The sequence below is a fragment of the Panicum hallii genome, chromosome 4 (genome assembly GCF_002211085.1).
Source record: "Panicum hallii strain FIL2 chromosome 4, PHallii_v3.1, whole genome shotgun sequence".
Classification (NCBI taxonomy): Eukaryota; Viridiplantae; Streptophyta; class Magnoliopsida; order Poales; family Poaceae; genus Panicum; species Panicum hallii.
The window spans coordinates 51,172,532-51,199,294 of record NC_038045.1 but is presented as its reverse complement, the minus strand read 5'-3'; the positions used below and the strand labels follow the sequence as shown (position 1 = coordinate 51,199,294).

General features: G+C 45.8%; 2 protein-coding genes across 3 annotated transcripts; one reads left to right on the top strand and one right to left on the bottom strand.

Moving 5' to 3' along the window:
- Positions 1 to 1,655: 1,655 nt before the first annotated feature.
- On the bottom strand, positions 1,656 to 11,206 carry LOC112889495 (kinesin-like protein KIN-UB). Its single transcript, XM_025956176.1, has 19 exons — positions 10,873 to 11,206; positions 9,226 to 9,326; positions 9,019 to 9,141; positions 8,471 to 8,656; positions 8,152 to 8,373; positions 7,894 to 8,059; positions 7,608 to 7,757; positions 6,665 to 6,753; positions 6,320 to 6,523; positions 5,746 to 5,838; positions 5,489 to 5,626; positions 5,273 to 5,404; positions 5,007 to 5,148; positions 4,254 to 4,346; positions 3,691 to 3,816; positions 3,480 to 3,605; positions 3,062 to 3,205; positions 2,410 to 2,538; positions 1,656 to 2,324 (listed from the first exon to the last, which is right to left on the bottom strand). The coding sequence occupies exons 1-19, from the start codon at positions 11,054 to 11,056 to the stop codon at positions 2,164 to 2,166; spliced, it is 2,709 nt and encodes a 902-aa protein (XP_025811961.1). The 5' UTR covers positions 11,057 to 11,206; the 3' UTR covers positions 1,656 to 2,163.
- A 4,220-nt stretch (positions 11,207 to 15,426) lies between these two features.
- On the top strand, positions 15,427 to 18,107 carry LOC112889496 (transcription initiation factor TFIID subunit 14b-like). Of its 2 annotated transcripts, XR_003228124.1 has the most exons (8): positions 15,427 to 15,666; positions 16,082 to 16,164; positions 16,341 to 16,562; positions 16,666 to 16,853; positions 16,934 to 17,049; positions 17,476 to 17,554; positions 17,647 to 17,761; positions 17,851 to 18,107. XR_003228124.1 is itself a non-coding variant. In XM_025956177.1 (7 exons), the coding sequence occupies exons 1-7, from the start codon at positions 15,652 to 15,654 to the stop codon at positions 17,673 to 17,675; spliced, it is 732 nt and encodes a 243-aa protein (XP_025811962.1). In that variant the 5' UTR covers positions 15,427 to 15,651; the 3' UTR covers positions 17,676 to 18,064. The 2 variants fall into 2 exon arrangements, 1 of the variants encoding a protein (XP_025811962.1); XM_025956177.1 differs by having other exon boundaries at positions 17,647 to 18,064.
- The last annotated feature ends 8,656 nt before the right edge of the window (positions 18,108 to 26,763 follow it).

Here is a 26,763-nt window from a genome sequence, read left to right as displayed (position 1 = left end):
CCGCTGGCTCACCACGTCCCTCGTCAATTTGTTAACTAACTAATTCTGTAAACATTCATGTGAAAACAACATGCTTCCATATTTAACTTTTTTAGATTTTTAGATAGCAAATATAATTTGGTTATTTTCTTATGCAACAAATGAGATTTTTTTATAGTAGTTCGATGCAATCCAGTTATTTTTAAACAATTTGATTTTTTGGCACGTACAGTACCAAGCAAAGGGGGAAAAACTTTCGCAAACAGGGTCAATTCGATGTCAAGTTCACTAGGCTAAGCTCCCGCTCCCCGCTGCCGCGCGCAGTTGTCGCAGCGTTCGGGGTCGACACCTACCTGGCGTGGCTTCTGGCAGCGACGCACCAGCGACGACGGGCCCTTCCACACGACGCAATCCGGCAGCCGCCCAACGTCCGCCAGCTCCACGGCCGCGCCAGGTGCCATCGCCTTCGGCTCCATCATGCACACCAGGATGCAGATGCGCAGGCGCGCGGCATGCCAGGCGCGAGCGGCACCTCTCGCGCGGCGCGGGGCTTGGTGCTGCAGCCGGCGGCGGTGGTAAGCGTTCTATCCTTTGCGGGCAGGCGCTGCTCTTCCTCGCCCCCTCCAGCTCCCCGGTGGGCGTCCATGGCGTGGAAGCCGGGACCGGGGGTGGACGGTATTTCGTCTACCGACCGGGTGGACGGTATTTCATTTACCGTCCACCCCTGGGGTGCCTGGAGGCCGTCCGATCCACAACCTTCGGTCGCGATTTGAAGCAGGCCAGACCGCCAGACTAGTTATAGAGGAGACGAACCATACTGCCGCCGCGCTATGGCCGCGCGCCGCCGCCAACATCGCCGAAGGAACAGCCGCCGCCGCCGCCCACCGTGAATCGAGCTATCATGGCTGGTACCACGAACTCCTGGGAATCAAGATGACGAGAGCAGATTCTTTTCGCCGTTCCCCCTCTTGCGCGGCGTGCGGGCCACTGGGAAGCTTGGATCATGCTGCCGGCACGGCGACCAGGCTTCCGCCGCTCGGCTGCTGATGGTTCAGGGCTGCGCACGCGCGTTCACGAGCGCATTCTGGGCCAGGATGCGAGGCACTTCGCACGCGGTTGCTGTGCTGCCGGGGCGCGCGTCGTGCGTAGCAAGGCACTTCGAACAACACGCTGTGCGCGGTGCATCCCGGCCGTGGTTTTTTGTGTGGTGCCTGATGCCGAAGCCGACGGCGGTGGCCGGTGGGTGTGCTCTCGTCGCCGAGGGCAGGTGCTGCTCTTCCTCCCTAGGCTCGCTGCCGGGTGGCCATGGCCGCCGGACGCCGGGATCGGGGGTGGACGCTATTTTATTTACCGTTCACCCAAAGTCCACCCTTTGGGCACCTGAGATCCGCCCGATCAACATCTCACGGTCGAAAACGAAAGAGGGCAAAGGCTACAGCGGTACTGCCGCGCGCAGCTGACATCGGCGACGAGGAAGACCGCCGCCGCCACAAACCGAGCTTTGGGCATGGGCCTTGATTATTTGAAATAGCTAATTTGTGAAAGCCAGCTAGAATGAATCTGTTTCAAATTAAATGCTATACTTGTCTGTATAAGCATTCGTATTTCTGTGCCCTCTAATGCTACTTGTCTGAATAAAATATATGCCTGAAGTGGGAAAACGATGAGCATATATCTTGTGACTGTAAAAAAAACTTTTAATATCAATTTGACAGAAAGAACAGTAAGTACGTATAACTCATCTGCGTTCTGCGGTAAGAAGTTAACCATCAGCTACTATACAATGAATATGTGTATACTTCACGGCCAAGCGTTCTTATATGCAGGCTCTCACTCACCCAAACAGCGAACACACTCCTTTTGGCCTTGATATTTTTACATAATTTTGCAAGCACTACATAGAGAGGTAAACTCAGGTGCTAGGATTCAAATAAACGAATTGCTATCAAGATATTGAGCTCCCCCTCAAAACAAGAAAACTGAACTCTCGAGGAGAAAGGCAGTACAAAACCAATGCCTGTCCTGATTAGTCAGTCTGGTGCCCGTGTTATACGCCTGCGAAAATTGGGTAAATCAGGAAAGATGCAATTGATTACCAGCATTCAGCGCAATGGCACCACCCCCTATGTGCACGAGAAAAGTAACTTCATGGCGTGTGAGACCCAGCTGCACTTTGTTCTGTTATCACATTTTTATTCCCAATCTTCTCATCTCTGCTTGAAGAGTGGGGCTGGATGTCAACGTCCGATATGCCAACATTCTTATATCTTCTCGAGAACAATCCCTTGAAATCCGAACGAGTTCCCATAAGGCACCTTCACTGATAATGTCCTTTGAATTTACTTCTGCAAAGGGGAGCAAACTCAAACTGTAAGCATAATATTATGTGTGCAAGTGTGAGAGGAAGGTAGAGGGTGGGAAGGGGGAGACCATGTTGCGCCAAATGGCATAGCGCAAGCTCAATGTGGCGCCTGATTGGAGCAGCTTCATTATTGGCGTTTTTTACGATCCAAGGAAGTGCTCCATCGTCAATTAATAATGATTTTCCCACCTTATTTCCTGAAAAAAAGATAAAACGCGGAAAACAGGTTAAGCATGGAAAACCATTCAGGAATGGTCAGATCTAGACATACAGATAAAACTGATCTCAACAGAAATACATGGAATTGCATTAATATATCATTTCGCCCATAACATGCAAGAATAAATTTCTGAAAAATATTTACAACATGAAATGTTTGTTCTTAAAATTCCAAGCCAAGCATTCTAATAAATTTCTAAACTTGGAAAAATGCAGGACCGTATCAAACCATTGAGCATTAAAATTTCAGTTTTTGGTCGTTCACTGATAATTTGATGTTATAAAACATTTATAAGGCAATATGAAAACTGAAGATTCTCTCTTAAATGTAATATTTGGATTTTTGCCATTTGGTCTCTGTTAAAACAGTCCCAGTAGAGTCACTTTCCTATTTCTTGTGTTTTTTCCTTAAAGCTCCTGTTTCTTGCGTTGCACCCGTGTACTCCTATATATAACCCTAATAAGCAAAATGAGCACATAGTACTAGCATAGGTACATTACCTTGAGTAGCTGCTCTAGATTCACATTTTGCAAAATTTGCAATGCCACGTGCAACTTGAGCAAGGACATCAGGGTGCCCGCACCTAACCATTCCAAGCAATGCTTTAATTCCACCTTCTCCCCTCAACCGAGTTTGCAATTTGTCTGGTAAAAAGCAGAAGGTTAGGTCTAGGATATAACCTCGAGCATAGAAATAGATTTCTACTTTTCATATCGAAATTAAAAATAGGTTCCTATGAGTGTTCATTCTTAAAGTTCTGTTATGTTGACAGAACTTATGTTCAATCTTGCAGGCCACTGACTGAATGTAGGTCTCGATTTTGTCTTCTAATTCATCCAAAGTAATAGCTCTCTGAGGAATGTATAATATCTTACAGCAGACCAAATTCATGAATAACAAGCAGAAATTTAGAGTTACCATTGCCACAAAGATTAGCAATTGCTCCAGCAACCATTCTTAGAGTTTGTGGATCCTCTGCATCAGATGCTGTCATCGACAACAAGGTTACACCTCCTTGTGCCATGATAAGGTCTTGATTTGTCTCTGCATATATGAACTATAACAATGAGAGAAGCTCATTATCAAAGGATCTCTGCCATAAATTATAAAACACTGCTGGTCCACTGACCATTCATTGCAAGATTAGCAATTGCTCCTGCGGCAACTCTGCGAATTGTCTCATCCTCAGAGCTCCTAAGTAGCACAAGGAGGGAAGTAAGGCCACCTGCTTCTACAATCTTTTCCTGATTTGCCTCTGAAGTACGCAAGGTTGGGGGTAGTTAATTGATGATTGTGAGATTAGCTTTAAAAAGCAATGCTGTCAGCTTGTCAAGTAAAATAAAGTACTGCAGATATAGCCAAGAAACTCTATCGGGGCATTTGTGCAACAACCCTATTCCAGCAGTATGCTTCCAAGTAAAACTTCTAATGTATAACGCCAATATTCTAGTACAAAATATGTTGGGAATAATGAGGCCCCATTGATATGCATTTAATCCCAAATAGTCGTACATAGGTAAGCCATGTACAGCCTAGGATATAAAATGCAGGCTGCATACGTAGAACGAAGCAGATGAGTGCAGCTTAAATATTATGCATATGACCGAAAAATATGTTCAGATAGCAACTCAACTAAGAACAGCAAAGAATTCTATATCTAGTTAAAAAGCATTATGAACACGCAATGCTCACCTTCAGCTGCCAGATTTGCAACAACTTTCACTGCATGAACACGAACATCGGGTTCTTCAGATTCAAGCAATGACAATATCTTCTGTAACCCAACTGAAAACAGAGAAAGGGAAACTTTAAGCACCATATGTTTTGCTGATATATCAGATATCAATAGCTCGGGTGGCAAGACTGCAAAAAAGGCTTAAGATGTTTCACAAAATTCTATCTTAAGTCATAATCTACCATTTTCATAAAGTCATCTTAATCCCCGGTGAATTTACCATTCATCACATTCATATATTTATCAACAGAATGTCTACACAAGTATCTTGGCATCCAAATACGCTACAGAAAATAGCATTGGGGGTGGGGGCTGGGGTGATATGCCCTTAACCCTAACAATTAGTTTACTTTCCTTTTGGAGATTGCTTGCAGGAACTAGACAAGTCAAACAGAGCAGAAATCGGAACTCAGGTATGATTGTGATGGTGGTAGATGTGAAGACCTAAAGAAGAACGTGAAAACTAGACCATGTCAGCAGTGTGAATTGGCGCCCATAAGGGGCACCACCAATCCTCTTTAGTTCAATTAACAGGACCAGCTTTCCTTAATGTGGCACAAATGAAAAATTAGTACTATTATTTGAACTAAAGAGGGTGGGTTCGTGGTGATCCTTAGGGGCACCAATTTGCACCCCTAACCATTTGGAATTTACTGGACTTTGGCTCGAGTTCAGTTTTTCAAATAAACAGATAAATGAGGAGCAAATACCTTGTTCAGAGAGTTTGGCGATTGGCTGCTTAGGTCCGTTGCTCTGCTCTCTGGGTTGTGAACTTCGGGTCTGTGACGCCAAAGAATCTAAACCAGGAAATATTTTTCCTGGTCCGTCTCCTTTATCAAGACTCCTCCTTGTCTGATACAACCAAATAGAAATGGAAGAAGAGAAAACATCACAGTTATGTTTAGAGTAGCATCATAGTGCAAGCCAGTAATGCAGTAGCTACCCACAAAAATCTTGCAATGGCAGTAGCACCTACCTCATCAGCTTCCATACTCATCTGCAATAACTGACTTCTCAAAACACCTATTTCTTCTTCAAGTTTCTCTTTCTGGCTAGCTTCAGTGTCTAGCATTTTCTGGAGTTTTACTACCTCAGCTGTAGCTGTAGCCTACAAGATTGAGGCAATAATTTGGTATCAGTACATTGAGGCAATAATTTGACAAGAAAAGGAAAAGGTTTTAGCCAACAGCACCTCCAGCTTTTTCCAGTGTGTTATTTGATTCTTGAGGTCACTGGCCTCATCTTCAGCAGACTGCCGTAGCATTTTCTCATTCTGCAGTAAGTTATGCGCTTCTCCGACATCACTGGATGTGGACTCAGCCTCTTTAATCTGCAACATGAAAGGAGAGATAAATCACATTTGGAATTAACACAAAAATATGACCCAAAAATTCCTTCCCAGGATACAGCAAGAGATTAATTATTTGTAAAGCTGAATTAGAAGTTTACTTGTCTCTTGGGTGATTGTTGCTGTGTTTTCCACTTCTCCTCCAGTACTTTTATTGAGTCTAAGTATTCTTGATGGTACTTCATTTTCTCATTCTGCATAAAAAATGATAACTGATAAATATAGCAGCAATCCAGCATGTTAGAGAGAGAGTTACTAATTTAGGAAGCTTTCAAATGAAGAGGTTCACTCCTTATCCTCTTAGGATATACGAAATATGCAAACAATCTATGTTACTAACATAAAAAGTGTTGAGCCTTTGCATATTAATTTTACAGAGGCAAAGGTGACTTCAAAAAACAAATGGCAAGAAGAATTGACAAAAGAATATAAAAACATAAGTCACTTTTTTCTTTGTTTGTTTTTTGATGTTACAGTAGGGTTTCCCGTATGGATTATGAACATGCTACAGTTTTGCCAAGCTAAAAACAAAATAAGTTTGCATCACAGAATTTATATTGGCGTGTGACTGAAAATTATAAAGAAATGTGGCACCAATATACAAGACAAAAGTGAAAGGGCTAATTATTCTATACAAAACATAAAGGTATATAGAATATGAGACAGAAAACAAACCTCTAATGTGATTTTGCACTCTCTTTCAGCCTCAGCAATGCGACATTGAGCTTCAGCTCTTATCCTCTCAACTTCATCATCAAAATATTTCCGCTGCCTTTCATTTTCTGCAATCAACTTATCCAGTTCAATATCAAGTCTCCTGCATAAGCTTTTGTAATCAAACTCTTCCTTCAATTTCACCATGTTCTCAACTTTCATTGCCTAGACATGAAACAAAGCAAACATTAATTATCCTCTTGCAATTATTTTCGCGATTCTGTGAAATCAGAATTCAGAAATTGTTACTACTTCATAACTTGAAGATGAAATACTAAACTATTAAATGTATCTATGCAGACATACCCTTTGACCGAACATTATTGTACTGGTAGTTTCCCCCCGATGTCTTGGCGATGGACCAATAGTCACAACTAATGATGTTCTTGCAGTACCTATGAAATTTCACAGAAGGTTGACCGTGATCAGAGCAAATAAATGTGGCAGGCAACATTTTCATTAGGGAAATTTTCATTTTCCCCCCTAGCTATGCCAATGGCACAATGTCATTTTCACTGTACACAATGCCTCAATACATCATGCCATTGTCAAATTTCAGGAGAATAATGTCCAATCAAAATATTCTTTTACATGTTTTCTCCTATCATGTTCTTAGAAGGTTCTTCTAGTACAGACTAGTATGACAAAGTACTTTTTGATAAAAGAAACAAATGAATTACTTCACACTAGTCCTTCTATAAGAACCGCATCCGTACACTATTATACTAGCGTATGATATTCTACATACCTGATGTACTGCATATATGTATGTTATACTAGTGTATGATATTCGACATTGCTCCTTTCTAGTTTCTACACTTCTTTCTTTTGGTGAAAAATTGGAAATTATTTTTTTGGGGTACATAAAATGGCATAGCACTCATGCCTACATTTCAGTATGTTGATACCGAGATGAACAATGCATTATTGTGTGGATATTCATGTGTAACAATTACAATTGTTCCAATGAGGTAAACAACTGAGTATCACCATCTAACTGGGTGATAGCACGGAACGCAATCAAGTTAAATTTAGGGAGTGTAAGGTTTTTTTTTTTTACTTATTTTGCAGGTCAAATTGCTCTCCTAGAATAAACATGAAGAAAAAATAGAACAGTGCCTTTAGAATTGATCACAACCTAATGCCATTGTTCATTATAATTATAGCCCACTGATTCTCTTTGGTGCCACACATGCAATAAACATATTGTACTTTGTAAAAGAAGTATAAAGAGCACAACACATCTTACCTCCAAATGAATCTTTAAGCAATCTCGTGAGCTTAGAATCACGAACAGGTACGTGAGGACTGTTTTCAGCAAGTGCATTGATGCATTTCCCTAGAGCACTTAAGGACAAGTTGATAGACTTCGCCTCTTCTAACGTATGACCCTCACTTCCTGCAAATAGTAACTCAATATTCAGGGTTGCAAGCTTGCAAATTACAAGAGACCTATGAACATTTACATGGACATGCAACTGCTGAGTGAGATCGAACGTAGCAAGACAGCATATCATTAAGAAAAGAAGACTCACCTGACTTGTCTATGCGCTCCGATCCAGCCAAGTCTACAACGACAAGCTTACTTTTCCTAATAATAGGTGGTCGTAAAGATCCTATCATGGACGATGAATGCCCATTTTCACCAGAAATGCTGACATCCATTTCACTCCTACCTTTTACAGACCTTCTGACATTTACCTTCACAAAGGATATCACCATATCATCACCAGAAATGATGTAGTTGTAAAGGCATATGGATAGGTAAGAAAACTCATGGAACATAAGCATACCATGAGGATCGCGTGACTGCGAGATGATTCTGTGTTTAACTTCGTGTTTGCAGCAACCCGATGGGCCTCACCAACCCTTAGAAGGTCCACAAAGCTTTTCTGATCTCTAACTTCAACTACTGTGGCTCCAGGCAGTGAAACATCTCCAGTCCTAGGGTCTTCTACAATGGCTATATTGTCATTTACAGGATCAAGGAGGTCTTGTATCATTTCCATGTACAACTGTAACAACCATCCCAATATACATTGTTACAGCAAAAATGGATTCCAAAGATACTAGATCAATAGATAAAACTGCAAAAGGCCCTGCGTCACAAACCTGTAGATATGATACTGACACAGAATCAATCTCAGGTGTTATATCTGCTAGAATATCCTCCATTGCACGAACCATAATTCCCCTAGCAGCAGTGTCCTCTTCGCCAAGTCTTCCCAGTGTAAAAGTCTTCCCAGTACCAGTTTGGCCATATGCCATAACTGTGCCATTATACCCCTCCATAACACTCTGTAAAACATAGAGAATGCTACATTGGTAAAGATGACATAAAAGTAATCAAGCCAATGGTATTGCTAGAACAAAATATTTCAGGGACCGAACAGTTGCTGTCCTTTCTAGACACTATAAAACTATGAACGATACTACACCTTCAACACAAATTCTAGGCAATTTCGAGATTCCTTCTGTGTCCGAAAACCTCAATATGAAGCAATTTACCATACTACGAATATTCACGGTCACGGAAAAGGAAAAGGGGCATTAAACAATATGCAACCTTGTCTCACTAACCTATTATGAATTTGAGACTACATCAAATTGAGACAGAAAGGTTTACTGCAAAGTTATGACAAAGGTTAAGTTTCATATACCTCCACGACTGGTTTTGCAACAACTTCATACACTCTCTTTTGTGAAGAAAACTCCGTGAGAACTTCATCGAATTCATATGTTTCTGACTCCCAGTTATTTTTACGAAGCTTTAACCTTTTGAGCTTCATAACAAATTTTCATAAAGTTAGACAACAAAAAATACCGGATTTTTTTTCATATCATGCTAAAGAGAAAGCGAGTCATACCTCTGGCTGAAGTTCAACACAATCACCAAAATCCGCATCTGCCGCCAACTCTTCCGCATTCCTGGGCCTAAGCCTTACAGCAACTCTTACTCTACTAGAAACTGCTAGGAACAGGGATGAATAAGATTCTTCAGTCAACCAAAAATATAGACACTATAGATCAAATCAAAACTTCCAGAAAGCAAAGCGAGCCCAAAGAATGCTTCATAATTTCACAATACCAACCAATCGATTCACAAATCTTTGTAAAGACAATGTTAGGCAATGCACAACATGCAGTAAAAGAATGATTGCAAGATGCAGTTCAATCACTTATGCACAAACAATGAGAGACAATTTGTATGCCAGGTGCACAGTCAAAAATAAATCTAAGAAATGAGGCAGTTTAATCTACTCAATAAAAAAATACTAGGAATGATCATATCGCATAAGTATGACAATATAGGCTTACAGCACAAGGCATATTGTACTCTACTAATCAATATCATTACCACAAGTAATTCTTCTGAAACATCAGCTACCATGAAACAATTTTCTGTAGGGTACTTTTCCAGGCATTGCAGTAGAGTTAACTAACTAACCAACCATGCAATCCCACAGGAATCACAAACTGACAGCACACAAACGCCCCAAACAAAAAAACTGACAGCACATTAGAAAACCAAACATACTAGAACAGAAAAATAAAAATGCTGCATGGACGTTTCAGAAGCAAGCTTTGGAGAATTTTTAAACAATAACCACAAAAGCAAGCTGCTCTCAGCATGCAGTTCACATTAGCACATTAGCAATTAAGTAACACTGCAAAATTACACCCAGTAAATACTAAGAAAGTGCTACTGCTACTGGTGTCATATGGAGTTAGGATAATCCCTTACATAAGGACTGAATGTCTCAATATAAACTGTTATTCTACCCATACTTACATTCACCCAGGTGTCATCATTTGCAAGGTAACTTACAATGAGTTGCAAACAAAACCAGTAGGAACTCACAATTACCAACTAGTGCTCTTCATCATTCTCTACAGCTATGTTGATTTTTGCAGTGTGGATTGAGATGGTTAGTCGTGCTTGGGTACTGGGGGCAAGGGGCACATGGTCACCACGAAGATGCAACAAACAAAATGCGTGGTACACACGATTATATTAAAACCAAAACAATAAAGGTCTCCCGTGTCAACAAAATAGCTATTCCAATCTGGGAAAATTCAAGCGGTAGCTGAACAATCACACGAACCTACCGAAACGCACAGCAGCAGTTTCGAAATGGTGCAATTGCTCTGCAGATACGTTACAGACTTTGCACCCACGCACGCAAATCGCTCAACTCGCCAGCCCAAAATCTGAAAGGAATTCACCAGGCCGATCGCACTATGGCACAACACTACCAACCAAAATGGCATCGTACTACCGATCTGCAGCTACATTTGCGTCAAAGAGTAAAACCCTCCAGCAAAATCGCGTGAGATTCAGTAGCGGCGACTTGGGAACAGCAAAGCAGGGCGAAGCTGACAAAATGCAGATCGGTACAGCTCCAAATCCCCAAACCCACCCAAACCCATCCAAACCCCGCAGAACCAAATCCAAATCCGGATCCCGCCCCCGCACGATCGAAGCCAGCCGGGCCAGAGCGAGCCGCACCCACCTCCGTCCGACGACGCGCGCCCTCCCGCCGCGGGGAGCGGCCCCGAGCTGGTCCGCCGGTACGCGCCGGCCGCCGAGGAGAGGCGCTGCTTCCCCGCCGCCGCCTTGGGTGTCGCGCCGGCGCCCTGCCGGTCCAGCTTCGCGCTCATCCTGGGCCCCCCGTTCCGCACACCGCTGCTCGCCATTTAGCGCTCGCTCCCGCCACCACCACCACCTCACGGGGTGCTCGTGCGGTGAGCGAGACGGCGAGATCACGATTCACGAGGGGGACGTGAGGGGAGGGGAGGACACGGACGGCGAGGGATAAATGCGGGGGAGGGACGGGGGCGCCGCGGGGCCCACCGACAGCGTGAGAGAGGGGGGGGGGGTTGGCTTGCCGGCGAGCGAGCGAGGACGAAGGCGAGGAGGGGTGGGACTTGGGAGCGCAGCCTTTAGCTGTGTCGGGTCGTGTCGCGAGCTGTGTCCCCCGAGTCCTCCACCCCAGTCACTTTACGCTGGGCCCAGGATCCCGCGGGGCCCTGAGTTCAGTGGGTTGGTCGGGTGGGTAGCGGCGACGTGCGAGGCTGTTCCGTGCCGCCGAGGCATGTACCCGTGTGGCCGGGTGCTTATGCAGGTGGGCCCGGGAAGCGGGGGTGCGTTTGAATTTGGTTGGCAAACGTTTTTTTTGTGTGGGGTTTGGGAGTGGGGAAAGAGAGGTGTCAAAAGCAGTGACGACTGTTGCTTCTTTATGCGTTTGGGCCCTTTCTCCATGGGATTTGATCAGTTTAATCCAGGGTGCCGATGGAGGGGGAATGGTTCGAAAATTGAAGCAAACCTTTTGAGATCCTTTTTGCGTTTTTTGGAAAAACTGGAGCAATCTTTCTTCATTTCTAATCTTTCTTCATCAGTTGATAGGTTATCAGTCAAAGATGCATGGGGTTAGCTCAAAATCACCATATGATAAATGCAGTGTCACTGCCAGAAACAGCATGAATTTTTGGCTTTTTTAAAAAAATAAAAAGAACAGAATGAGATTTGGAATTCTTGGCTATTATTTTTTCCCGTTGAAGTCACATCACAATTATTTTATTCTGACCTTGTTGAGAGAAAATAGCGGGATCGCGCCATTGTTATTATTGATACAGTCAAAGTGCGTCTTGCAGAAGTTAAATCCAGTCGGGTGCCATGTTTCCATCGATCTACTGGTTTCGTAGGGGAGTTCCCAAGCAAGAAATCATCTTTTCCCTTTTGGGGTTCGGTTCGTTCAGAGCAACCCTGAATTTAATTGTACTGTCCTTCACGGTGTCACGAACCCCTGTATCGGAACATCAGAGAAATTTGCAGCAGAAGAGCAGGTAGACAGCCTTGACCTTGAGCCTGGAACCGACCTTCTTGGCTTGCTTGGCTTGCAATCTACTAGCTTGAGCTGCGAGACCTATCATCCGTACTACTAGTGTCACACCAAAAGGCTTATCCCTTTGGCTGGTAGAACATCCACCGTCACCAGTCTCATTCTCATCTAGTCATTCTCTCAAGAAAGAGAGGATCTTCAGATATGATGTTGAACACAAGAGCGCATGCATCCCTGTCGCCTTTGAGTTCGTCGGTCCCTTTAATTAAATCCCAGTCTCATTCTCATCTAGTAATTATTTTATGCTTACCGTGCACATCATTTTTCATCTTCACGTCATCAGGATCATGCTTGTGTGAGTACTGATTAAACTGAGAAACCTAGGACTAGGCCCTATAATTCTATGCATCTACATTATTCCTAGGTTTAAGTCAACCTCTCTTGAAGGTAAAGCAAAACCAGTTCTCTTTTTCATTCAGAAGAATAGTACTGGTTCAGTTCGCCAGGAGGGGAAAGAAAAGATTTAACCTTTGAAGCAATGCTTAGTGGACTTGAGCTTCTGTACGTCCGGTGGTTGGGGCGACCCGAGCAGGATCTCAGCAAAGCAAAAAAAAGGGACTTCAGATAGAATGATCACCTGCTTTATTTTGCGTTTCTTGTCATGGATGAATTATGCCATGTTCTTCTGCAACTTAAAGAGTTATGATTTTCTCTAAAAAGGCCAAGGCAGATGTTCTTATGCAATGATGGACTTAAATTTGTGTATATGCAATATGCTTGCTAAACTACCATTGTATTTTGACAGCTTCCAAAGCTCCATCTGATATTGTTCTGACCAGAGTGACCTGCATGAAACAAGAACAAAATGCTGTCTGGCTACCTCTGGCTTCATTCAGAAAAAGATTAAGCATCTTGAGTCTGTCATGCCTCATGCCTGTACTTTCTGGGACGTGAAGGCCGGCGCGAATAAGCAGCGCAGGCTGTCTATACGTGCAGCGCGGATTGCTGACCTCTCCTTGGATTCTTCCTGGCTCATTGCTCGATGCTCTCGCAACATGCCATTTACTAGCACTGTTTTCTGTTTAGGTTTAGCTACAGCCTACAGAGCGCAGAGCAAGATTGACGCCAGAAACAAAAGTTGTCTGGGATCCATCCGTTTGTGCTTCTGCTGAAAACTGGTTGTATCCTGAATGCAGAGACTGTGTCGTGGACGAAATTATATTCCAGCAGACCAGACCTGTCATCTGGCGCTTGTGATCAGGAGGCCGGGTCTCTTGGCTCGTGCAAGTTGGGTGAGTTGAGCAATGCAACAGTGCAGAGAAGATGGCAGAATTAGCAGGTGAGGCGTATGTGCCTGATCTGGTCATGGAGGACTCTGGCAAGATCTCCTGGAATCCAAGAGCAATGATCTCGCAGCGAGGCACCAGATTACACTTCACCATGCATGCACACGTGCACGGTCGGATCTGGAAGAAAAAAGGGCGCTCTCTGCACCTAAATTATCACATGGAAAAAGGGTAAAGAGAGAAGGAAGAGTGTCCCATGAATCCACGATCAGGTTGGGAATTGAACACAGATCGTTGCAGTTTGTTTTTTTTTTGAGGGCACATCGTTGCAGTTGCGTGTGCTTGTACTTGAGCGGTTGAGCCGATCGCATGAGGAGAGGAAAGGGTGGGGCGTGAGGGACCAAAGCCAGCAGCGGCAACATCACGGCATGAAAAGTGTCGCTTACGTTGCACCCTTCTTGCATAATTGCGTTGCAAAGTACTAGATTAGATCAGGAGATAGAGAGAGAGAGAGAGAGAGAGAGAGAGAGAGAGAGAGAGAGAGAGAGAGAGAGAGATGTGGTCATGTGATCTGTGAAGAAGATACCAGCAGCAGGTACATGAGCTTTGGCACATGAAGCTGCATGGAGAGAACAGAGAGACCATGCCATGTCATGTGGGCCTCTCTGCCGTCCCGGACAGAGAGCTACGTCCACCATGAGACTCCATGAGACCATGAGCATGACATTCCCTGTCTGGCTGCCTGCTGATGTCTGATATGATACCGGCCTGTAGAGAGTAGTGCAGCCGTAAGAAGAGACTTGAGATAACCATCTCCAGTTCTCCACTGCAAGCATCGAGATGTCATGATAGCTATTGGCTATCGGCAGGTCAGATCAGATCCATGCTCTGGTCCCCTCCATGGGAAGCCCTGGTCCACTCACAACGCTGTCGCAGAGGTCGTGTTTGGAAAAAAAAGGGGGCATTTGATGTCCGAAGGCCCTTCAGATTCAGTTCAGATTTTTCAATCCTGAAGTTTACAAAGGACTCTGGATTTCAAGCTAGTTCTGATTTCCGAAGGTTGCCGAATTTGCAGAGCTGACTGACCGAACTGCTCGTCCCCTGCTTGTGTTTGTCTGCTGCTACGACTACGACTGCAGAGCCAGCCGCTAGCAAGCGTCAAGCCCACGTCGTTTTCTAATCCCTTGTAGGCTGTCGCGGCGACCTCAACGCCAGCTGTTGAAGTTGAAGCAACGGCGACGCCCCTCTCGGGTTGGGGCGCACGTTGCGCGGCGCGTGGCGTGTCCGGGCTGCGCGGGCAGGCACGACGGCGGCTCGTGGCCGACGGCGACGGATCGGCCCCGTCCCTCTCCGGCCGGCGGTCAGCGTATGGCGCGGGCCATCCATATGCGGCTGCAGGCTCGCGGCCAGCCAAGGGCGTGCGTCCATTATTGGAGCTGCTACTTGCCTACTTCACTGTTCCGTTATTACTGCAAGCAGTTGCTTACCATTAGCATGGCACAGTAATTTTTAAGCATCTTGTCAGTGGAGAGGGATTGCAGGATAGATCAAAGCAAGCAGGGAATGTGAACTGAAACGGTAGGTCTTTGCTTTTTCCAACACGGTAAAGCACTGGACGCAGTGAGCTGAATCGAGCCGATTGCGTTGCCACTGAGGTCTCATATGTTTCAGAGCCTGATGTGCGATATCCGAAGTTGTTTTCTTAGAGGTGTTGGGTTGTTAGCCACAGTAACTTTTCTTTTTAGACAGAGGAGGCAGTAGGCACCCCGCAGTTAGTACTGAGCAATCCCAGACCAAATGGGCCTGCTAGGACCAACAAGAGCCCACCACACGCTTTTATGGGCTCCCCACAACTTTACAGCCCAACAACCCCTGCGACTTTGAGCTGCCCCGGGCCGACGCGTCGAGCCCACTGGGACGCCCTCGAGCCGCGCAACTCGAACCGTCTCGACTGGACCCGACGACCCGATCCGACCGGCTCGCGGCGTCCTCCTCGCGGCCGAACCCTAGCCCACCGCCGCCCCATCCTAACCGCCGGCCGGCCCTCCTCCCGCCCGCGCCGGGGCCGTCTCTTCATCGCCGCCGCTCGAGTCCTTGTCCCGTGCCACCGCCCGTACCACCCTCGCCGCCGCTCGGCTCCGCCTGCGTGGTCACCGGCGGCGCCATGGATGTTTCCAAGGTGCTTCTTCTGCTATGCATTGCCTCTGCTTTACTCGTGTCTAGGTTGGACGCTCCCCTTTTTATCAGTCAGAACGACTGGCCACATCCCATCATGCTATGTTTTGTCGAGAATTTTACGAGTCTATTCATGTATATCACCAGCCTAGTCTTAGATAGGATGGTGAAACATAAATGGCCACATGCTTTCTATGTTACAAAAGCAGAAGAACTGATCATTTGCAAAGGGTCATCGTCCATTGATTCAAAGATGTTCACTGAGATTAACAAACCTACATGATTTGACTATTTGAGCATGGAAAACCATTTCATCTTTAGTATATTCTTCTTAGTTGCCAGACCTTATTGCTTAGTAAGCTCTGTTGGTTTATACGATTATACCTGATGTGAGCTATTGGCAAAATTTCTTTGAACAGAATAAAAAGCTCAAGGATGTGGAGATCAGTTTCCCGATTGTCTATGGAACCATTTCTTTCTGGCTTGGTAAAAAGGCAAGCGAGTAAGCATTTGATTCTCAGTTCTCAGAATACATTTGCTTAGTTCGTTTCACAGAATGCTTTATAGCTGTTGTTATTTTGAAATGTAGATATAGTTTCAGGCTTTCAGCTTTTATATATTTACCTGTAGTGAATGAGACCTAACAGCCATGTGTGTGCTTTCATTTTTTAATCTTAGGTACAACTCTCACAAGTGGACTGTTTATGTCCGTTCGGCAAACAACGAGGACCTGAGTGTCATAGTTAAGCGTGTGGTGTTTCAACTTCACCCAAGTTTTCAAAACCCAACAAGAGTTGTAGAGCAGCCACCTTTCGAGTTGTCTGAATCTGGATGGGGAGAGTTTGAAATAGCCATAACCCTTTATTTCCACAGCGATGTCTGTGAGAAGCGCTTGGATCTGTAAGTTGAACAGTTGTTGTTTCTAAAGTTGTTCTCTTATGGGCAAGCACATAATTTTTTTTTGGATGCCGCAAGCACATAGTTAATTATACAAGTGATGCAGGTTTCATCAGCTTAAGCTGTATCCAGAAGAAGAAGCTGGGCCACAATCAACCAAAAAGCCAGTTGTTGTGGAAACATATGATGAAATTGTCTTCCCTGAGCCTACAGAGGCCTTTTTTCAGCGTGTGCAAAATCATCCAGCAGCTAACGTGCCCAGGCTCCCTCCTGGCATAACCTTGCCTCCGCCAGGTATATGTCTTTATAACTGGTACTCCTATATTTCACAATAGAAAATACCAAATTATCCCTATTAACTACTATTCATCTAGGCTCTATGGAAATTGAAAAGAAGCGTGGTGATACTAAGGATCATCCTTTGAGCCAGTGGTTCTCGAATTTCTCTGAGGCAGATGAGCTTTTAAAACTAGCTGCAGCTCGGCAGCAGGTGAGACTTATAGCTAGCAGCTGTCCTTACTTTCTGACATGCATAAAAATGGTAAACATACTGCTTGTGTGCCTTGCTACTTTCCATGCACAAGCACCAGCTCTACACTCAAGCTTTAAAGGGTTTATGAAACTATCCTGTTTGTTTGGAGAGTTTTTTTTCCTGTCCTTTCAGTTCCAGTTAGTAAATATGTCCAGACAGAGTTGTGGGATCTAAACTTCCTCTCAGACTTTTGTGATAAAACAAGATTGTAAAATTTCACATTGGAAGTCATTGCACTGATTGCTTCCATCTCAGTTACTGTTTTAGTTGTGCAATTTTACCCAAAAAAAAGGTTCCCATATTGACCGCATAGGGTTTGCATGAACATAAATAATTAATCCATCAAACATCCAGTGTTTTGACATTGTAATCCACTCTCTCCAGGTGCAGGCTCACATTGCCAAACTGAGAAGGCAGTTAACCATGATAGAAGGAATGCCCCAGCAATCAAAAGCTCTTTCTGGTTCGTAAAATTGATCTTTTTATTTTTTGGATTATGCCGATCGGTTGTATGTCCTAACTGATGATGAACTTTAATATATCTTCTATGTTCAGGTCCTGGACAACAGTTTGGGCACATATAATGTAGCATACGCTACAAAGTTGATGTACCTGGTTGTAAGGAAGATCTTGGAACATGCAATCTCACAACAACCGTTTAACATATAGGGTGTGTGTATCTCTGTATCCCATTGAAGTGTCTGCATTAGGCTTGCAACTGATGGACTACTAATCAGCAGTTTGCTGTGTATATTCTAGGATTCTGGTGGCTTATGGACTAAGAGAACATTGTTCATGTCTCCTGGTCCTTCTTTCTTTGTAGGGAAAAGGCATGCCTATTATCACTGACCGTATGGTTCTATCTTTTTGCTACATGTTGATGGATGTGCGCGGTGAAATATGGCAGAAACAACTATGTTTTGCTTCTCCCATCTCTTTTGACGCTGCAAATAATTGTGAAAGAGTTGTACTATGCTTGTCTATTCCGTGACAGGGAGCATCAGTTAAACAGTAAATGACTGTGCTGAACGGCCAATTCACCTACAAGCTGCTGTGATCCTTTTGTTTTGCACGAACCTATCTTCCAGTCAAGAAATATTGAATGGCAGTGTCTCCTGGGATAAATTTGTGAGCTGAAACTTTGGTACGTGTAGATGATGGCCATGCATTATCTGTAACTCTGATGGCCATGGCTAGTTCTCATTTCTCATGGTGAACGCAGCGGCAGCTCATTTGTGGAATGTTTGGTAGGTCATAATACAACTTTTTGATACTCACCTGGGGAAAAACGATGAATGTTGTCCTCACAAAAAAGAAAAGAAAACGGTAAATGCGTTACAAAAGTATGTGAATATATTGCCTCTTAACCTGATGGGTATCAAAACGAGGTGATTACATCATTACATAATTGGCGGGCATTAATCAAGAAGCAGCTAACTCGATCTACTCTGCTGAACTAAATCAGAGATCATCCTCATCATATTTTTCGAGGAAGCAGAGCATAGCTGACAGCCACCAATCATCACTGTGTGAATCAAGCTGTCGATTCCCCCCAGCGCTTCTCTCCTCGGCCTTGCAGGACTCGACAGCAGCTGCGAGGAAGCCAGACGCTGCACGCGAAGGAGACGAGCGCCTAGCGGAAGAAAAACGACCTTTTTTGAAAAAAGGTTAAAAAATTAAATTTGAAAAAAGGGTGCCATTTTGGAAATTTTCGAAAAATGGGTACCTCCCGCCCGATCAACGGGCGGAAGGCGTGGGGCCGGAAACCTCCCGCCCATCCAACGGGCGGGAGGTTCCAAATTTTTTCACAGGCCCCTCCCGAGGGTCTTTTCTTATTCGCGAAGAGGCTCCTAAGGCATCCCGCCCGACCAACGGGCGGGAGGATAAGGCATCCCGCCCGGCCAACGGGCGGGAGGTGCTCTAAGGCATCCCGCCCGCCCAACGGGCAGGAGGTTCCCTCTTTATTTTTTATTCGAATTTATGTTTTAGAAACTATTTAAAATTCATACTTTTTTCAAATACAAGATTTATTCACCATACTCTTTTGTATACTTAAAAAATTTTAGTTCAATTTTACGAAGAATATTACGGTATCTAAAACTCGTACGAAGATGGTTAAGCGATAACGTTTTGCAACGTAGAATCCACGACAGTACGATTAATCAAGATATTAAAAATAAAATAGTATGATAAAAATAGTTTAAATATACAAAGTCCACCGAATCAGGAGTATCTATTCCGCCTGTTCCGGTCCTCGCGCTCTGTTAGTCCTCCCCCCTAGTCCTATGGCCGTCGACATATGTGCCCCTCCGAGTACGTGAGTGCATCTGGAGCATGGTGAGGACGAGGTGGAGGAGGCGCTGGCGTAAACGGGTCATCCTGGGACTGTGGAGGTGGCGCGTCATACGTCTGAGAGTGGCCAATGATGTCTGGCCCGGCGCCGCCGCCCTCCAACTCCGACAAACTGACGGAGCCGCCGTCCCAGTCCGGCACACCGAACAGACCACCGTGTGCAGGAGCTCCCATCGACCACGCATGCTAAGTATAGCCCTGAGAATACGGAGCAGCTGGTGTCGAACCCAACGAGAGAGACATTCCTAGAGCATAGGCACCAAACGTCTGAGGCTCCATTCTTGCAGGAGGAGACCCCATTGCCGTCGAGTGCATGACTATAAAAACAAACGAAATTAGTCGTGTAAATCAAAGTTGATCGAAATGGCAATTATAAAGGACTTACAGCTCGAACTGGCGGCAGTACCGCTGGACGCTGCGTACGGTGCTGCAGAGGTCGATGGGCCAGCTGTGTACACGTGGGCGGACGCATGAGATGAACTGGAGGCCCCCACGTCGTCTCTGCTGCAACACGTCAGTGCACTTAACGCTCGCGTCAAGTTGTCATGAATCCGACGAAAGCTCTTTTTGTACCGTACCTCCTGTACATGTACTCCACGCTCAAACAACGTGATCTGAGATGCAGCTTCGACCTCCGCGCAGTTGATCAGATCGATCTGCATGAGTAGCGGGAAGCGGAGTAATATTATTATCGATTTTTTTAAAAAAGATTTAATAATTAAAGTTGCGAAAGATGTACCGAGCCATGCTGCGCCTGATCACGGTACAAGGGATACGTGTTCAAGATGGTCGGCGGGTGCTGATGCTCCGCGTCATCAATACGTGAAAGAGTGATGTACGGACGCGTGCGAGTGAGGTACCAGCGGAGGTATGGGCCATAAGACGCCTCTGTGTGTGGATGCGGCTCGTCCCACACATCGTCAGGTGCGTCTAGCCACCCTCCTACGTACTCCTGCAGCTTGGCAACCCAGTTGACTTCATTGGCATGATATCCCCTACGTGAATATCTATTGCAAACATTTGGAAGATAATATTATTTCATGATAACGGTTACATAATTAATAGAAAACGAGTTATCACAAACTTACTCATGTACGCTGCGCGGCACGGCCTGAAACGCTCGCGGTAGGAGAGGGAAGTGCTGTCGTCGCCCGAACTGCCTCATCACTCGCTCGACGCAGTACGGCTCCACGATAATATCGAACACTAGGTTGGCCTTTGTGAGCTAGTACGCCTCGTCACGCATGCACAGGGAGGACAACCCGTACGGCGCACGTGTATGGACAACCGCAGCGGTGTACGGGGTCCAGATGACATCCTGTGGCCTCAATCGATCAAATTTGGATACGAACTGCGGGTATGCTTTTCGGACCTACCGATGTGCTCAGCTCATCTGCAAAATTACGCAACTGCGTCGGTACTTTGCATGTACAGAAATGTACAACAGTAAATTAAAGAGCTTACCCGTTGGTCCGTTCAAAGCGAACCCATCGTGGGGCTGTCCTCGTGCCACAGCCCATACATCTCGGGCGGATAAGGTTCCTCGCTGATTAGGGGGCGTGCTATAGCGAATCGCTCGTACGACCATAGCTGCAGCAGAAGTGGACAACATGTGATGACGGCGGTCCTCTCCGTCTTGAAACAGGCCTGGCAAAGGACTCGGTACGTGGCAGCAAGCACTGCCGATCCCCAGCTCCACCTAGGTACCTGGTCCGGCTCCGCATCCGCAATCGCGCGCGCGTACTGGATGAGAACCTTGTCCACATAGTTGCCGCTAGAGTTGCAGAAAAGAACCCAGCCGAATAACCACAACACATATGCCTCCAGGCAGCGCGATACCTCGTACTGCCCAGCTAGAGGGTGGAGATCCTGAGCCTGAAATATATTTGTTCAATGCTTAGAGATAATCATATATGATTTAATTAAATTAATTAAAAATAATTGTACGTACCCTATATTGTATTACCCAACCCTTGGCAGTGTTGGAATGCGTTAATGCATGGACTCAAGCTGAAAAAGACCCGCTGCAATATGAAGGGCGGCCCTTGTCCTCTGTCTAGACTTTTTAGGTCACAATAACTTCCAGGATTTCTCTGACAAATGACGGCCAACAATCGAGAAATATTATTATCATATGCAGCCTCGAATGTGCCAAACCTCATCTCTAACACCTTCTGTTTTGCACTCCACGTCTTCCCGTACGAGATGGTATACTTGTACTTCTCCTGAATATGCCTGATAATAGACTTTGGCTCAAATGACAGGTTGGCTACTATCATCCCGTACATCTCGTTTGCAATAAATTGCGATGTAAGGTTGTGATAGGACTTCTGCACGCTCGGCAAATGACAAGTGTGCTGAGTGACAATTGGGCATTCCCAATAATCTTTTCATTTGCCCTTATAGGCATGCACCCGCCACGGATAGCCCTCCTTCACACATACCACATCGTACTTACGAGACTTGCACTCGACTGTTTTGAACTCTCACATAAGAGAGAAAAATCAACACTTAACAGCTTTCTTCACCTCATCAATTGACTGGTACCTCACACCCTGGACAACTTCGTTCTCCCTGCAATCCCAAGGCACGCTGGGTCCCTCATCTATGACAAGATGACTGAAGTTGCTGCTCACCCATTCTTCAGGCACATCCTCGTCATCATCAGACGAATCGGTATTCATTGCTTTATCGAACTCACGATCTTCGTCTCACAGCTGTTAAACAATACGGGCTATGTTCTCCCCCTCATCAGCCACGCATTGAGGTGCTGCGGTGCCACCTGCCTCAATGTTTGGCTTCTCAACTTTTTCATCAACATCTTCATCCCCCGCAGCAGCTTTGATGTTTATCAAAGGCTTCTGGTACACACTGACAAGAAGTACCAGTGGCCATTGCCAATGACTTGCATTTTGTAGATAATTTAACCAGTCATCGTTGCTTGCAAGTGGCATCAGCTCCCAGATCAAAGCGTGAGTGGTACAATTTATGACGCACTGAACACTCACAGAGTATGTCTTCTGATTAATCCTTAATCCGCTCATTAACCAGTTGCATAAGGATTCAAATGACCTCTCGTACGGTCTGCTAATTCCTTTGACCGCACAGTTGAATTCACTTAAATCTACCATATTCGGCCCATAAATCATATTTCCTTTTCCGTAATATATACTAAAAGTACCCTTCTCGGAAGATATATCTGTCAATTATTAATAAACTAGTTATACTACATATTAATACACAACGACCCTAAGTTTCAGCGATTCCTAGATTATCTTTTCCAGATTCTAAACTATTCAGAATAGAAATTATACTAAAAATAATTGAAAATACTAAAAATTATTCAAAATAAAACTACCCTAAGAAATATTTTCTAAAAATAATTAAAAATACTAAAAACTATTCAAAATATAACTATCTTAAAAAATATTTCTAAAAACAATTGAAAATACTAAAAACTATTCAAAATATAACTAACCTAAGAAATATTTCCTAGATTATAGCTATTTTCAAGTAATTATACGACTAGAACGAGAATATACCTCCAAACCGACGTGTGAACAGGGCTTCACCGCTTCCTCTCCTCTCTTCCTCTCCTCCCTTTTTTTTTCTGATTTTTGCTGAATAAAATGGAAATTTGGGGGGAGAGGGGGCTTATATAAGGGCTGGGGAACCTCCCGCCCGCCCAACTGGCGGGATGCCCCTCCGCACTGTACGGGCCCAGGACCTCCCGCCTGTTGGGCGGCGGGATGCCCCCGCGGCCGTGTCAGGGGCCTCCTTGCGAATAAGAAGAAGTTTTTTATTCGCGAAGAGGCTCTCGGGAGGGGGCTTGAGAAAAAATTTGGAACCTCTCGCCCATTGGATGGGCGGGAGGTTTCCGGCCCCACACCTCCCGCTCGTTGATCGGGCGGGAGGTACCTATTTTTTAAAAATTTCCAAAACAACACCCATTTTTCGAATTTAATTTTTTAACCTTTTTTAAAAAATTCGAAGAAAAACCTGTCAGCTCCAGGATTCCCCATTACAACTTCACGGCCCAGCCCATGCAACTCTGACCTGGCTGGAACTTCGACCCCGGGCCGCCGGCCCATCGAACAACCGTCTCGACGCGACCTCGTCTTTTTGCTACATGGTGATACCTGATGCGGTTGTGTGTCGTCTAGGTTTGCTTCTCCCAAGTTTTTTTTTTTGAACCAGATTGCTCCTGCTTTTATAGAAAGCAAAATAGTTATTACAGACTCGGCAGCACGCTGGTGCGACCAGCTTAACCAGAAAAGTTCAGAGAGGGCACAGCCTCAACCATACAGTGATACAGACGGCATCAAACGAAAAGAAAAAGGGCAAACAAAAGGCTAAAGAGAAGTAGCGTCCAGCATCGCGTCCTTTTGCCTTAACTTCTCGAGGAAATCTTTCACCCAGTCTTCCATCACCTTCCTCGCCTCTTCAAAGCGTTTCCTGTCCCCCGGTCTTAAGAGAATCCCCCATCTCTGCATTTTGGAAGAAATAGAAAACAACACATCACTTGGATGTTTCAAGAATTTATTCTCCATCCGCATCTTGTTACGAGCCAGCCACGAAGACCACCAGATTATAGCAAACGAAAACAATTTAGGGTCATAGTCAGCCCCTCCAACAGGGATCCAATCCCTGAACACCTCCCCCAAATTACCCGGCGCTTTGTCCCACCCAAGCCTCCCAACTTTTTTTTTTCTTCTCCCAACTCTTTTTGAGACTGCAAACAGTTATGAACATTGGCCTTTGTTGACTAGGAATTGTGATATGCCTGTTGACTCTGAGACAGGCAGCATCCGTCAACAGTTGAAACCTGTGTTGGACGGCCCATTCACCCTACCTGCTGCTGTCTTTTTTTTTTGTCTTGCTGCATTCTTTTTGCGTGTAATCATACATGACGAAAATCTTCCGGTAAATGACACCAAATTCTGCTGGAGTGCTGGGACAAGTTTGTGAACTGAGCTTGGTGCATCGGCATGGCTCGTATTTTTCTGATCTCTGTGAACTGAGTTTGTGAACTTTTTTTTTTTTAACGTAACAGAATACAGAAAGTGAAGGAACCTCAAGCTATACGGGTGCACTTCACTGTTCTCCAGTCTTCGACTGGCCTCTATAGGTGGCTGCACGAGAGAGTGGTTGGTAGTACACTGTGCAAGATTATTTGCCTTGTCTGGGCATAGCAACTGCCCATGGCTACTACAATGGTGAGTTGGTGACTCTAAAATTTGAGCTGCCGACAGAAATTTTGACATTTACCACTCGGAAGAAGTCCACGGTTTACTTTCTACATAAACCAATGCCCGGGCCTCCAGCATTTACATTTCCTTGCCAACAATTTGACGTTGGGCGACATTGCAAATCTACGAGAAAACCGAGAAGATCAAGGGGGTCACATCACAGATGCCAACCACCGGCCTAGCCTAGGAGCCTAGGATGGGACCCTGTCGAGTTCGCTCGCTCGCCATGGATCCATCCATGCACGGCACGGCAGTGGCATGGTCCTCGTCTTCCAGCCTGGTCTGCCCGCAAGGACAAGAGGAACCTTCACAAGATTTCCCCTTGTCCCAGAGCGAGAGGGAGCCCCCCTCCCCTCCCTGCCGCCTTCAATCATGTGACCGGCGACTGACCTGACCAGCGAGCCTTTTCGCGAGTCACGTCTCGACGACTCCATGGCTGGGATCTCGAGGACGAAACGGCCGCGATGATTAGTCGGGAGATTAGTTGGGGGGCTTCATTAAACCAGTTCGGGGATAATGATGGGCCGGGCGGCGGGCTGAGGGATCGGGCGCCAACGCCATGCGTGTACTTGCGAGCTCGCGACCGTCGCGGCGCGCACACGAGGGGGCGCCCCTGCGACTTGCTGTCCGGGCGCTGTCCCTCACCTGCAATGATTCCCGTCAACGTCGGCGGCGAGCCACCGGCCGAGTTCGCCATGTGGAAGCTCAGACGTCGCCGTCGACGTGGGCATGCGTCGCCGGCCGGTCAGGCGATGGCCAAGGACCCGGTCGCGCGCCCTACTGGCTGCAGGCCCGAGCAGCAAGTGGTCAGTAAGTGCCGGCCGCGTCCCTGAATCGTCGATTGAGAGTCTTCAGGCAACCGACCGGTTCAGACTCTTCAGATTGCTTGCACGTCTCTTCAGAGTTCAGAAGTCAGTAGCAGTTCACCAGCTGCTGCAGTCTCTGAACTGCTCAAAGCAAGCAACACGGCCGGAGGAGCACAGGGATTTTGCAGGGATTGTACAGGAAACTTTCCTCTGCTCCGTGGGACGATTCGGTGTTCTTCCCACCTGCAGGCTGCAGCTAGCTTCTTGGTACTCTTTACCCATGGGCCGGTTTGGTGTTCAAACGCATCCATCGAAGCTTCAAGCATCTGCATGCGGTGTCACTGTCCCAGTGGCCAGTGGCTACAGCGTGCCGTCTTTCCCGGCGACGACGACGACGGCCGGGCGGCGACGACTCCACCGCACTCGCTGTCGATCCCAGACACCAGCATTCGACGGATCCGGCCTGATTTGTACGTCCCAACCAGCTCCAACTCCTAACCCGTCCTATATCTGATGACAACCTGAAAAACGAGTCCGTGAACTGAATGTTCTAACCGCCTGCTATAGTGCTATGCCCGTCAGTGATCTTCAGGAGTACACTGAACTCCAGCTCTGAAGAAGAAGAACGCGTCCCTGGCCGGCATGCAACGATCGGAAGGACGCAGCTCCTGTTTGGCCAGCTTCATCAGTTAGGTGGGTGCCTTGTCGATCTGTCTGTTTGCTTGCTTGTTACCATCGCCTGCACGCGTCTGCTGCTGGTGCCGAAGGACAGTGGCAGCAGCAGCTTGCAGGCGTGCGATCTTCCTGAAAATCTCGCGGGCACTGTTGGTCCTGATTTGGGCATGGCCGCTACGCAGGCCACTTGCAGGTTTGGTGAAGCCAAAGGGACCAAAGGCCAGGCAAATGCATCCAAGTCTAGATCCCAGGTGAATTCACTTCACCACCATGCATGGCCAATGGCCATGCCAGTGGCAGTATGTGATGCATGCATGCTAAAGCAGCATCAGCATCACTCAAAAGGATTGTGCAGAGGAGCTGGCTCACCTTCATGATGATTAGGGGATTTGAAAAATGTTGATTAAGTAAAGTTTTAATTATTATAGTATGGCCGGCCATTTTTGTGAGAAGTGCATGCCAACATTGTGTTGGGTGTGCCCATGCAAGCTTGTTGAGCAGCTGACTGACAGGCCGGCGCTGGTGAGTGCTGCCTGCTGTACCATCACTAACCACAGACCATAGTCACATAAAAAAAAGATACTATATAT